A 14,488-nucleotide genomic window follows, 5' to 3' on the forward strand; every position below is an offset into this window, starting at 1 on the left:
TCTGCTCACCACACGCCTACAGGACACGAGGGGAGGCTTCCAGATGAATGACGGCCTTCTGAATAATTTTAACTCAAGAACATGCAGATGTACGCGGGGTTACTACGTGTCATTTGACCGAGACTAAACTATTTCCAACGTTTCTCTTCGATTTCAGTGCATACTATAAACATGCTCAAGTGAGGTTCCATAGCAGTCGGGGTAGGACCATTTCTGGTGTCCCCCGTTGTGATTTTGCCGGAATAATGCACAAGTGGTGTAAAACCATACTCACTCACTCATTAAATAGCAGTCAACACAGGGATGTTAGGGATCACTTGATTGTGTCATTTGGCACACAGTCAACTGTTTAATAAACTGTTAAAATAAGACACCAGTAAATCAAATTTATAGGTACCACTAACATTGTGGAATGAATTGTACAGGTGAATGGGAGCTGGCATGAGTCATTTATTAAGCTGAAGTAAAGACGTATCGGTGATACTTTCCCTTACCTCCACATGGAAAGACAGACACTACTGTACCAAGAGTGCGGAATGGTATATAAAAAACGTTGGAAATTTCAAAATTGTAAAAATTCCAAAAAAGTAAGAGATATGTCTTTCTAGTAACAGTTTCTTATTAGTAATGAACGAATTGGGAACACATTACAACCGGTAGTGAAGGAGGACAGTAGCTTTTGGGCGATGTGGGAAAGATTGGAAATTTCAAAGTTGACGGTTTTTTATCAGTAGTGCGTAATACCGCCACGAATTGTCGAACATTAATTCCACCATCACACTCAAGAATGCTTGATTCTGATTTGTTAAAAAGAGGTTTCCTTATTGCTACGGAAACCCCTTTTAAAAATATTCAGCCTTTTCACACAAAAGAACGTGTGTTTCAAGACATCGAGAGTCTACATATCGATTCATAAAAAAATGGCTGCCGATCGATCACCCACAGGAACTGTAAAAGGTTTCAATATTTCCTCTATTGCACGTTCGGTCTCAACTACAATCCAGGCCTGATGTCTGTGACGCATAGAACGGATATCATGCTGTCTATGACGAATAGAACGGGTATGATGTTGTCTATGACGTATAGAACGGGTATCATGTTGCCTATGACGTATGGAAGGGGTGTGGTGTTGTCTTTGACGTATAGAAGGGGTATGATGTTGTCTATGACGTATGGAAGGGGTATGATGTTGTCTGTGACGTATGGAAGGGGTATGATGTTGTCTTTGACATATGGAACGGGTATGATGTTGTCTATGACGTATGGAAGGGGTATGATGTTGTCTCTGACGTATGGAAGGGGTATGATGTTGTCTATGACGTATGGAAGGGGTATGATGTTGTCTGTGACATATGGAAGGGGTATGATGTTGTCTATGACGTATGGAAGGGGTATGATGTTGTCTGTGACATATGGAAGGGGTATGATGTTGTCTATGACGTATGGGAGGGGTATGATGTTGTCTATGACGAATGGAAGGGGTATGATGTTGTCTGTGACGTATGGAAGGGGTAAGATGTTGTCTGTGACGTATGGAAGGGGTATGATGTTGTCTTTGACATATGGAACGGGTATGATGTTGTATATGACGTATGGAAGGGGTATGATGTTGTCTATGACGTATAGAACGGGTATGATGTTGCCTATGATGTATGGAACGGGTATGATGTTGCCTATGACGTATGGAAAGGGTATGATGTTGTCTGTGACGTATGGAACGGGTATGATGTTGTCTATGACGTATAGAAAGGGTATGATGTTTTCTGTGACGCATGGAAGGGGTATGATGTTGCCTATGACGTATGGAAGGGGTATGATGTTGTCTGTGACGTATGGAAGGGGTATGATGTTGTCTGACGTATGGCAGGGGTATGATGTTGTCTATGACGTATAGAACGGGTATGATGTTTTCTGTGACGTATGGAAGGGGTATGATGTTGCCTATGACGTATGGAACGGGTATGATGTTGTCTGTGACGTATGGAAGGGGAATGATGTTGTCTATGACGTATGGAAGGGGAATGATGTTGTCTATGACGTATAGAACGGGTATGATGTTGCCTATGACGTATGGAAGGGGTATGATGTTGTCTGACGTATGGCAGGGGTATGATGTTGTCTATGACGTATGGAAGGGGGATGATGTTGTCTTTGACATATGGAAGGGGTGTGATGTTGTCTATGACGTATGGGAGGGGTATGATGTTGTCTATGACGTATGGAAGGGGTATGATGTTGTCTATGACGTATAGAACGGGTATGAAGTTGCCTATGACGTATGGAAGGGGTATGATGTTGTCTATGACGTATAGAACGGGTATGATGTTGCCTATGACGTATGGAAGGGGTATGATGTTGTCTATGACGTATGGAAGGGGTATGATGTTGTCTTTGTCGTATGGAAGGGGGATGATGTTGTCTATGACATATGGAACGGTTATGATGTTGTCTGTGACAAGTGTTATGTTCACGGGAGTGAAATATCAAGTGTTACGTTCACAGCAGTGAAATATCAAGTGTTATGTTCACTGCAACGGCATATCAAGTGTCATGTTCACTGCCATAAAAATATCTCAGTGCAGTATACAATAAATGAGTTCATGTGACGTTGTATAAAGGCGTTGTTTATGACGTGGCATGCCGTGTTGTGTGTAGCGTTGTTTATGATCTTGTACATGACGTTGTGTATGACGTGTGTGGCCGTGCATACCGTGTATGGCTGTGAATATAGCGTTGCGTATGACGTTGTGTATGACGTATATATGTTTATGTGACGTTGTATATGGTGTTGTTTATGACGTTGCGTATGACGTCGTTTATGACGTTGCATAACATGTTATTTCTATTGGATATGGAAAGAATGTTTGTCTCTTTATGTGTATATATGATGTTGTGTATGACGTGTTTGACCGTTCAAATGGCGTTGTGTATGCGTAATGTATGGTGTTATTCGTTCTTCTTCTAGAGTGGCTGCCGATGACAGCTGAACCATGTCAACACCGTCGCCGTCCAAGTCTACACAAGCATCGCACAAAACACGACGTCGTCACAAGTCGGGATACGTAGACGACTGGCAGTCGGGCAAAGACTTCTCGGAAACCAATCTTCACATGTTGGAGAGCGAGTCCCTCACTGACCTCAGCTTCCGGGTTGGCGAGGAACGCGAGACCGTCAAAGCACATAAATATATCTTAGTGAGTCGCAGCTGTGTATTCAACCGGATGTTGTGTGGTCCGATGCCCGAGAAGAAGGAGGTGGAGATCCCAGACATTGACCCCGCTATATTCAGGAGTCTCATCAGGTAATGCAACAGACTTATCAGGATGGAACATTGGAGCGCGTTGTCCATCTCTTGTTCAACATTCATGGCAAAATACGCATATGGTTTCCTTTAAAACATGTGTATTGAATTGCATTTGACTTGTTGAAGATGTCTTAGCAGATAGGAATAGTTACAGCTCCAGTGACTAGACAGGTAACCCACTCACTCGCCTTGTGTGTACCATTGCTACATTTTGTTCATACAGTGGTCCCCGGGCTAGCTTCACACTGGAACTGACCGAGACATGGAGCAGTTACATTTTACACTTCAATTGTATCTAGTCAAATAATGACATATAAAACGTTCTACTTGGAAGCCTTAACGATATCTTAATTTTATATTCACACAAAGTTTATTTTACATGAGTATCAATTCTTCAGACTGTATTATCTGGCTGTCGTGGTTGCTAAAAATAGTTTATTCATTCCCTAAACATGGCGTGTTCGTAGGTCATCTGGCGTGTGCTGTATTTGACTTATACTTATACACCTGTACATCATACCACAGGAAACAGTCCACTCCGTCATTCTTTATATACATATTTTTCTCCAGGTTCTTGTACACGAATGACGTCACCATCACACCAGACAACGTCATTGGTTTGTTGTACTCCTCCAAGAAGTACAATGTCAGGAGTCTGGAGCAGCGGTGCCTCCAGTTCTGCGAGATGTCTCTCACTGCTGACAACGCTTGCACAATCCTGCAGCAGGCGTGTCTGTTTGACGAGGATGGACTTCAGGAGAAGGCTATGGACGTCATCAAGCGAGAGGCAAAGCAGGTTCTCCAATCCGAGAGCTTTCTGGAACTGAGTCACGAGTGTCTGGACAGGATCCTGGCTAACGATGACCTCAAGGCGGAAGAGGACCTCATCTTCGGTGCTGCCCTCCAATGGGCGGAGGCCGAATGTAAGCGACAAGAAAGGGCAGTAACTCCCGCCGAAAAGCGATGTGTATTAGGTCAGTCATTGTATCTTGTAAGATTCCCGTTAATGAGCCAGAAACTATTTGTCGAGAAGGCTAGAGGTGCGGGAGTGTTAACAGACAGTGAAAAAGTCAAAATATTGGAACATTTTACCTTGACGGAACTCCCTGTCGAACCATTCTGCACAAAGAAAAGGAACTCATTGAAGCCTATTCGCTCTATCGAAAGATTCGGATCTCGCGGCAGGTGGACGGGAGCCAACCCAGTGACGGATGCCATCACGGTGTCATGCAGCAAAACCGTCAAGCTGCTGACATTTCTGTTGTTCGCGCCAACCAGATCCGGAAGCGGAACACTCTCCGTACTCATCTCCATAGAGGACAAGGAGCAGAAAGTGATCCTGCACCACTGCTGCGACCGCGAGATCTCCACCGGAGACGATCAGTTCAAGGTCATGCTGCCTGCGTCTATCCTCCTCCACCCTGACACCAACTACAGCGTCAGTGTCACCATCAAGGGACCCAGCAGGTACTGGGGCATCATGAACGGCTTTTCAGAGGTGCACGATGCAGACGGGGACGTGACGTGGAAGATTTCCCACAACTCGAATAGTTCCTTTTATAACAGCGTCACAGAAGGGTACATCTCTGGAATGCACTTCATAGTGGAGCCGTGACGGGGCAGCGTGGAAGTGATGCGTCAGTACTATCATTTACACATACAATGATATTACATATGTGGTCATTTGACAAACACTTCCCTTTGTAATGTAACTAAAAGTTGTCACGCCGCTTTACTCTGAGCAGTGTTGCTGATTGGTCATTCATTGAATCTGGACTACACCAGTTTATTTTGTGTCGTGTTAATATCTCGACCAGCTTTGCCTCCAATTGTGTTCAGTGTGTGGGACAATCAAGGAAACCAGGTTGATATTACAAGAGTGACTGAACTCCCTTGTGGGTGCATGGGTCGTCCCATGGCACGGCTGACTCCCTTGTGGGTGCATGGGTCGTCCCATGGCACGGTTACTCCCTTGTGGGTGCATGGGTCGTCCCATGGCACGGCTGACTCCCGTGTATACTCACATGCTATGCATGTCATGTAGGCAGGGCGGGATGCTGTGATACAGCATCGCAACGGTAAGCGTTTATGCAATCATTTAATTGTTTTATATTTTTTTCTCTTTTACGATATATTTTATGGTTTTATTTTTCCGCAGGGAATATTTTGCGGGTGATGACTGTTTTCCTGCTTATATCTGCTACAATTTGTGGTTGCGTGTCTTTGTGTGATGCTGATGTGCAGAACACGATTGCTCTATGTTGCGCTGCCTGTGAAGCCTTTACAAACGTACACAGCGCTAACGGTATATATGTTACACTTTATAGCGGTATATATGTTACACTATATATCGATATATACGTTACACTATATAACGGTATGTATGTTACACTATATAACGGTAGATATATTACACTATATGACGGTATATATGTCACAAGCAATGTCTAAAGTCAGTGAGTTTGTAAAATGAACAATTCACTCAGTCACTTTACAGATTGACTAAAATAATTCATTTTACAAATTGACTGAAACATGAGATGATAGTTTGATAGAAAGACTGGCAATTTAATAAAATGTCCTCGGTTATCAAAGATTCTGGTGAGTAGAGATAAGCATGCAGGCGCGTACAACAGATTCATTAGTATAGTAGAAGCCATTGACATAATCTACTTGGATTTCTTACTGGATTAAGTTTGTGACTCTCATTACTGATGTTTAGAGACTTTCCTTGGTGATGTTTAGAGACTTTCCTTGGTGATGTTTAGAGACTTTCCTTGGTGATGTTTAGTGACTCTCCTTAGTGGTGTTTAGAGACTTTCCTTATGTTTAGTGACTCTCCTTAGTGGTGTTTAGATACTTTCCTTATGTTTAGATACTTTCCTTATGTTTAGTGACTCTCCTTAGTGGTGTTTAGATACTTTCCTTATGTTTAGTGACTCTCCTTAGTAGAGTGTAGTGACTTTCCTTGGTGATGTTTAGTGACTCTCCTTAGTGGTGTTTAGAGACTTTCCTTATGTTTAGTGACTCTCCTTAGTGGTGTTTAGATACTTTCCTTATGTTTAGTGACTCTCCTTAGTAGAGTGTAGTAACTTTCCTTAGTGATGTTTAGTGACTCTCCTTAGTGGTGTTTAGATACTTTCCTTATGTTTAGTGACTCTCCTTAGTAGAGTGTAGTGACTTTCCTTGGTGATGTTTAGTGACTCTCCTAAGTGGTGTTTAGAGACTTTCCTTATGTTTAGTGACTCTCCTTAGTGGTGTTTAGATACTTTCCTTATGTTTAGTGACTCTCCTTAGTAGAGTGTAGTGACTTTCCTTAGTGATGTTTAGTGACTCTCCTTAGTGGTGTTTAGAGACTTTCCTTATGTTTAGTGACTTTCCTTATGTTTAGTGACTCTCCTTAGTGGTGTTTAGATACTTTCCTTATGTTTAGTGACTCTCCTTAGTAGAGTGTAGTGACTTTCCTTGGTGATGTTTAGTGACTCTCCTTAGTGGTGTTTAGAGACTTTCCTTATGTTTAGTGACTCTCCTTAGTGGTGTTTAGATACTTTCCTTATGTTTAGTGACTCTCCTTAGTAGAGTGTAGTGACTTTCCTTAGTGATGTTTAGTGACTCTCCTTAGTGGTGTTTAGAGACTTTCCTTATGTTTAGTGACTTTCCTTATGTTTAGTGACTCTCCTTAGTGGTGTTTAGATACTTTCCTTATGTTTAGTGACTCTCCTTAGTAGAGTGTAGTGACTTTCCTTGGTGATGTTTAGTGACTCTCCTTAGTGGTGTTTAGAGACTTTCCTTATGTTTAGTGACTCTCCTTAGTGGTGTTTAGATACTTTCCTTATGTTTAGTGACTCTCCTTAGTAGAGTGTAGTGACTTTCCTTAGTGATGTTTAGTGACTTTCCTGAGTGTTTCTTAGAGACTATCCTGAGTGTTGTTTAGAGTCTATCCTGGGTGATGTTTGGAGACTATTCTGGGTGATGTTTAGAGACTCTCCCGAGTGATGTTTAGACACTCACCTGAATGATGTTTAGAGACTATCCTATCCAGAGTTATATTTAGTGTCTCTCCTGAGTGATGTTTAGTGACTCTGCTTGGTAGTTACTAGTATACTTGATGACTGGGAGTTATAGCACGTCAGCATCTCCACCGATCATCCTCATGTTTCAGTCATTTCACAGATTGACTGTAACAATAATGCATGTGAACACATCTTCCCAGTGTAATATCCACTTGAATTCGAGAGCCAGTTTATGTTATACAGGTCTTTGACCTTCTCATGACTGAAGTGCGATTATTTAGTTCCTGTTTCAAAGATAATTATTTTTCTCTCATGGTGTCCTTCCTTGGAAGCAGCATTATTTTATCAAAGGTGAGATATATGTTTCTTATGACTGTATATACTCATTACAAAGCCAAAACATGAATTCAGTTAGGACCTATTCCATGATATTTTTATGATTCATGTACCATTATTTAGTCCTATTGTTGGTTTATTTGAAAGGATACGTAGCCACGTGAAGCAGCAGTTAGACTCACATGTCCGGCGTATAACCCACTTGGGCTACGTCTGCCTTAGCGTTAGATTTTTATATTTAGTTCCGACATTGTAACTGTTGTCCTCGAAAAGCCATTGCTTCGCCATAACATACCCGCCTCATGACGCTGTTCGTGAAAACATCGACATTAGAACGCATGTACATGACGCTGCCAAAAACCTTTGCTTGAAGATATTGAATGTCGTGTGGATGTCTGTAGCTGGGCGGAGGTCGTTATCAGTGCGTCCATCCCGTGCCGTGTGTTACACGCAAGCACACTCATACATTCTGTTCACTCACAACACATTACATACACACCAACATATAGAGAGACACCATCAAGCATCAACATATAGAGAGACACAATCAAGCACCTACATATAGCGTGACACCATCAAGCACCAACATATAGAGAGACACCATCAAGCACCAACATATAGAGAGACACCATCAAGCACCAACATATAGAGAGACACCATCAAGCACCTACATATAGCGTGACACCATCAAGCACCAACATATAGAGAGACACCATCAAGCATCAACATATAGAGAGACACAATCAAGCACCTACATATAGCGTGACACCATCAAGCAGCAAGATGTACAGAGACAACATCAAGCACCAACATATAGCGTGACACCATCAAGCACCAACATATAGAGAGACACCATCAAGCACCAACATATAGAGAGACACCATCAAGCAGCAAGATGTACAGAGACACCATCAGGCACCAACATATAGCGCGACACCATCAAGCACCAACATATAGCGTGACACCGTCAAGCACCAACATATAGAGAGACACCATCAGGCACCAACATATGGAGACACCATCAAGCACCTACATATAGATAGACACCATCAATCACCAACATATAGCGTGACACCATCAAGCACCAACATATAGAGAGACACAATCAAGCACTAACATATAGCGGAACACCATCAAGCACCAACATATAGAGAGACACCATCAAGCACCAACATATAGCGTGACACCATCAAGCACCAACATATAGAAAGACACCATCAAGCACCAACATATAGAGAGACACAATCAAGCACCTACATATAGCGTGACACCATCAAGCACCAACATATAGAGAGACACCATCAAGCACAAACATATAGAGAAACACCATCACGCACCAACATATAGAGAGACACCATCACGCACCAACATATAGCGTGACACCATCAAGCACCAACATATAGAGAGACACCATCAAGCACCAACATATAGAGAGACACAATCAAGCACCAACATATAGCGTGACACCATCAAGCACCAACATATAGAGAGACACCATCAAGCACCAACATATAGAGAGACACCATCAATCACCAACATATAGCGTGACAACATCAAGCACCAACACATAGCGTGACACCGTCAAGCACCAACATATATCGTGACACCATCAAGCCTCAACCTATAGCGCAACACCATCAAGCACCAACATATAGAGAGACACCATCAAGCACCAACATATAGAGAGACACCATCAAGCACAGACATACAAGAGAGACACCATCAAGCACCAACATATAGAGAGACACCATCAAGCACCAACATATAGCGTGACACCATCATGCACCAACATAAAGAGAGACACCATCAAGCACCAACATATAGAGAGACACCAGCAATCACCAACATATAGCGTGACACCATCAAGCACCAACATATAGAGAGACACCATCAAGCACCAACATATAGCGTGACACCATCAAGCACCAACATATAGCGTGACGCCATCAAGCACCAACATATAGAGAGACACCATCAAGCACCAACATTTAGCGTGACACCATCAAGCACCAACCTATAGTGTGACACCATCAAGCACCAACATATAGCGTGACACCATCAAGTACCAACATATAGAGAGACACCATCAAGCACCAACATATAGAGAGACACCAGCAATCACAAACATATAGAGAGACACCATCAAGCACCGACATACAAGAGAGACACCATCAAGCACCAACATATAGAGAGACACCAGCAAACACTAACATATAGCGTGACACCATCAAGCACCTACATATAGCATGACACCATCAAGCACCAACATATAGAGAGACACCATCAAGCACCAACATATAGCGTGACACCATCAAGCACCTACACATAGTGTGACATCGTCAAGCACCAACATATAGCGTGACATCATCAAGCCTCAACCTATAGCGCAACACCATCAAGCACCAACATATAGAGAGACACCATCAAGCACCAACATATAGCGTGACACCATCAAGCCTCAACCTATAGCGCAACACCATCAAGCACCAACATATAGAGAGACACCATCAAGCACCGACATACAAGAGAGACACCATCAAGCACCAACATATAGAATGACACCATCAAGTACCAACATATATAGAGAGACACCATCAAGCACCAACATATAACGTGACACCATCAAGCACCAACATATAGCGTGACACCATCAAGCCTCAACATATAGCGCAACACCATGAAGCACCAACATATAGAGAGACACCATCAAGCACCAACATATAGCGTGACACCATCAAGCACCAACATATAGCGTGACACTATCAAGCACCAACATATAGAGAGACACCATCAAGCACCAACATATAGAGAGACACCATCAAGCACCAACATATAGAATGACACCATCAAGCACCAACATATAGAGTGACACAATCAAGCACCAACATATAGAGAGACCCCATCAAGCACCAACATATAGAGAGACACCAATCAAGCACCAACATGTAGAGAGACACCATCAAGCACCAACATATAGCATGACACCATCAAGCACCAACATATAGAACGACACCATCACGCTCCAACATATAGAGAAACACCATAAAGCACCAACATAAAGAGAGACACCATCAAGCACCAACATATAGAGAGACACCATCAAGCACAACATATAGAATGACACCATCACGCTCCAACATATAGAGAGACCCCATCAAGCACCAACATATAGAGAGACACCAATCATGCACCGACATATAGCGTGACACCATCACGCACCGACATATAGAATGACACCATCAAGCACCAACATATAGAATGACACCATCACGCACCGACATATAGAATGACACCATCACGCACCGACATATAGAATGACACCATCACGCACCGACATATAGAATGACACCATCACGCACCGACATATAGAATGACACCATCACGCACCGACATATAGAATGACACCATCAAGCACCGACATATAGAATGACACCATCACGCACCGACATATAGAATGACACCATCACGCACCGACATATAGAATGACACCATCACGCACCGACATATAGAATGACACCATCACGCACCGACATATAGAATGACACCATCACGCACCGACATATAGAGAGACACCATCACGCACCCACATATAGAATGACACCATCACGCACCGACATATAGCCGCACCGCCTGGTACTTCACCGACATATAGAATGACACCATCACGCACCGACATATAGCCGCACCGCCTGGTACTTCACCGACATATAGAATGACACCATCACGCACCGACATATAGCCGCACCGCCTGGTACTTCACCGACATATAGAATGACACCATCACGCACTGACATATAGCCGCACCGCCTGGTACTTCACCGACATATAGAATGACACCATCACGCACCGACATATAGCCGCACCGCCTGGTACTTCACCGACATATAGAATGACACCATCACGCACTGACATATAGCCGCACCGCCTGGTACTTCACCCACAAGAGTAACACAATCAAGTGAAGCAGTTTCCTATGCAAGACTGAAAGCCATCAATTATTCATCTGTGGTTTGCTAGACTTCAGCGTGGTGGTTTAGATAATGCGTATATTTATAATGATAATGTTTCCTGATGTTTCCTGACAATGCCAAGGCACTGCCCCGACACTGTGTACTGTTATACAGTACGCACACTACCAGGAAACATGTTGCCAGTGTGTACTGTCATGAGGTTGTCACACTTCCAGCCACCCAGCTCAGATCCTGTGCACTGTTACCCTGTGGAGTGTTGGTGCTTTGTTGTTGTGTGTGGTAAGCTTTTACTATTAAATGACATAACGTATTTGCTGCTGAATGATGCAAATATTTACACTCACTCCTCTAAGTCAAAAGACTACCCACAGCAAATAAGCGTAGGTTTCCGTTTTCCGCGAACCTTCCGGATATCTTCCGGAAACAAAATGCACCCCAAATTCTTCACATTTTTAAAGGTTTCCGGAAGGTATCCGGACCGGATTCTAAGTGGGAAGTTATGAAAACAGAAACCTACACTTTTTTTGTTGTGACCATAACTCGAGCTGTATGATATCAACCGTTAACAGACAGTTTACCAAAGGAGGGGGTGGGATCAGGGTCCTTTTTGACTCACTGGGAATTTAATATAAATTTTGCGGAAAACTTTGTAATAATGGTGTGAAAGTCATGTTCAAATGGTTGACTGGCCTTTGTTTTTTCTAACAATTCCAAGTGTTTACTTTGGCATTTTTAAAAACACCAGAATAGTTACAAGGAACCTCCAAGGATGAACTTTGCCCTGCCACGGGAGATCTGACCATGAACAAGTCCATGACCCTTCACCAATGACTCTACTGTTAACGTTGTTATCTACTTCTCTTGAAACAATCAGCTCGGGTCACCTTCTTGCTCATGTTCAAGTATTTCAAAAATGCTTACTGACAACTTCTAAATGCAGCTTAGTCGTGTGTATACATTTAGTTCCAAGACATGCGTAAGTTAAAATGAGCAAAGTCTATCTCATTCATACACATCTGATAGCCAGGAAAAACGTACAACTTTGTGAATAACTACTTCTGGTTTATTGCGACGTTTCGATGTAGATTCTTACGCCGTTATGCAGCTATATGCAATAAACCAGTCGTTGTGTTCCACGTTGCACGTTTTTCATACCTATTTTGCCAACTTTTGAAGATGTGCCCTCATGTTGTCATGTCCTCACAATATCGTGATATGAAATTGTAATTAATAGAATTTGTTTACATATTCGATATCTTAAGGTACAGTTAAAGGAATTTACGACATAAGCTGCTGATCACAGCTAGACTTGTGGTATACATGCATATGCCGGTGAAGGGTATTGCGTGATGAAAGGGCGCATGAGTCACAATTGAGACCAAGTTTCCATAGAATGGCAATTTTTGTGTACTAAGATATATGTGTCTTTTTACGATGAAAATTTATATTTATCCTGACATCGTTACATCCTCGATTACCAAGGGTATTATATCACCATTCTATTATTATTATTATTATTATTAACCTGTTTTGAGGCCGATTCAATGAACTTAACGCTAGGAATAGCCGTTCAGTCAAGTGACACACGTGAGCGAGAGTAATTCTCTGGGAGGCTACACTGTTCGGACTAATTTCAATGGGAGGCTAAACTGGTGAGCGTAATGAAGAGGCTGACATCAACTGGTATGACGCGAGGCTAGGGGAGGGGACAGAGTATTTAACATGATAATGCTCTGGGCAATCGAGGATGGCATCATTACGATAGAAGTTGCACTGTTATTTGCCTAGATATATATAATGTTGTACCCACATGTAGACTACTCTGTGTTACGATATTATACAGATTTATTTTACATATCACTATGAGCACCTATTTCCATATCAGATGCCATGTTACAAGCAGGAGGTATGTAATATCAAACATCCCGCCTGGAAGAGTATCTGTGTTGGCTGTAGAGAAATATATATTTTCTTCAACACTCTAATTACCCTATAATTAATAATTAGAATGAGCAAATTAACCCTTTATATAACAGGTGCAGAATGTTTAATAAGCAGAAGTGTTAATGATGAATGTGTAACTCAATACTTGCTGATTTCTGGAATGTATTTAAGCTTCTAGTGACAAGATGAGGCCAAAACACAATTAGGTTCTACCTCATACTGTGAATATTCTGACTTCGGAGCATCCTTAAACTTGGGGATGCATCAGCATCAGTGTAGCTCATTTTTGTATCGTCAGATGTGGCTCACGTGACCGTCACGTGACCGACTACTGTGACTAACCGCACTTTTATCTTATGCGGGGAAATAAAGGCTTTTAATGTCTCATGTGTGTGGCTTCTCGGTCATCCCAGAGTGCATACATTCTGGTGCAGGCTTGCCCCCAACAAGGACAACACCCAAATACAACGAGAGTGGACATCTTCCTAAGGACAGGACTCTGACAGCGAGTGAGTGAATGTTGTTTAACGCCGCCGGTTGTAATGTGCCAACTGTGTCACAACCGAGTTTTATCAGGTACAGACAACCATCGATAGCATCAACACATACAGCATCAACACATACAGCATCAACACATACAGCATCAACACATACAGCATCAACACATACAGCATCAACACATACAGCATCAACACATACAGCATCAACACATACAGCGTCAACACATACAGCGTCAACACATACAGCATCAACACATACAGCATCAACACATACAGCGTCAACAACATACAGCATCAACACATACAGCATCAACACATACAGCATCAACAACATACAGCATCCACACATACAGCGTCAACACATACAGCGTCAACACATACAGCATCAACACATACAGCGTCAACACATACAGCATCAAC

The 14,488-nt window shown here is 42.5% G+C and overlaps 1 protein-coding gene across 2 annotated transcripts in view; it reads left to right on the forward strand.

Annotated features, from left to right (window-relative positions):
- The window catches only part of LOC124134156 (BTB/POZ domain-containing protein 3-like), a 30,322-nt gene extending 16,369 nt beyond the window's left edge, over positions 1-13,953 (forward strand). For both annotated transcript variants that reach the window (XM_046498835.2, XM_048403717.1), the window contains exons 2-3: positions 2,966-3,301; positions 3,875-13,953. In XM_046498835.2, the coding sequence (XP_046354791.1) occupies positions 2,991-3,301; positions 3,875-4,919 (1,356 nt within the window). In that variant the 5' untranslated portion in view covers positions 2,966-2,990 and the 3' untranslated portion in view covers positions 4,920-13,953. The remainder of the gene's footprint in view (positions 1-2,965; positions 3,302-3,874) is intronic.
- The last annotated feature ends 535 nt before the right edge of the window (positions 13,954-14,488 follow it).

This window comes from Haliotis rufescens, unplaced genomic scaffold (assembly GCF_023055435.1).
Source record: "Haliotis rufescens isolate VD_foot unplaced genomic scaffold, xgHalRufe1.0.p SCAF_1, whole genome shotgun sequence".
NCBI classification, from domain to species: Eukaryota; Metazoa; Mollusca; class Gastropoda; order Lepetellida; family Haliotidae; genus Haliotis; species Haliotis rufescens.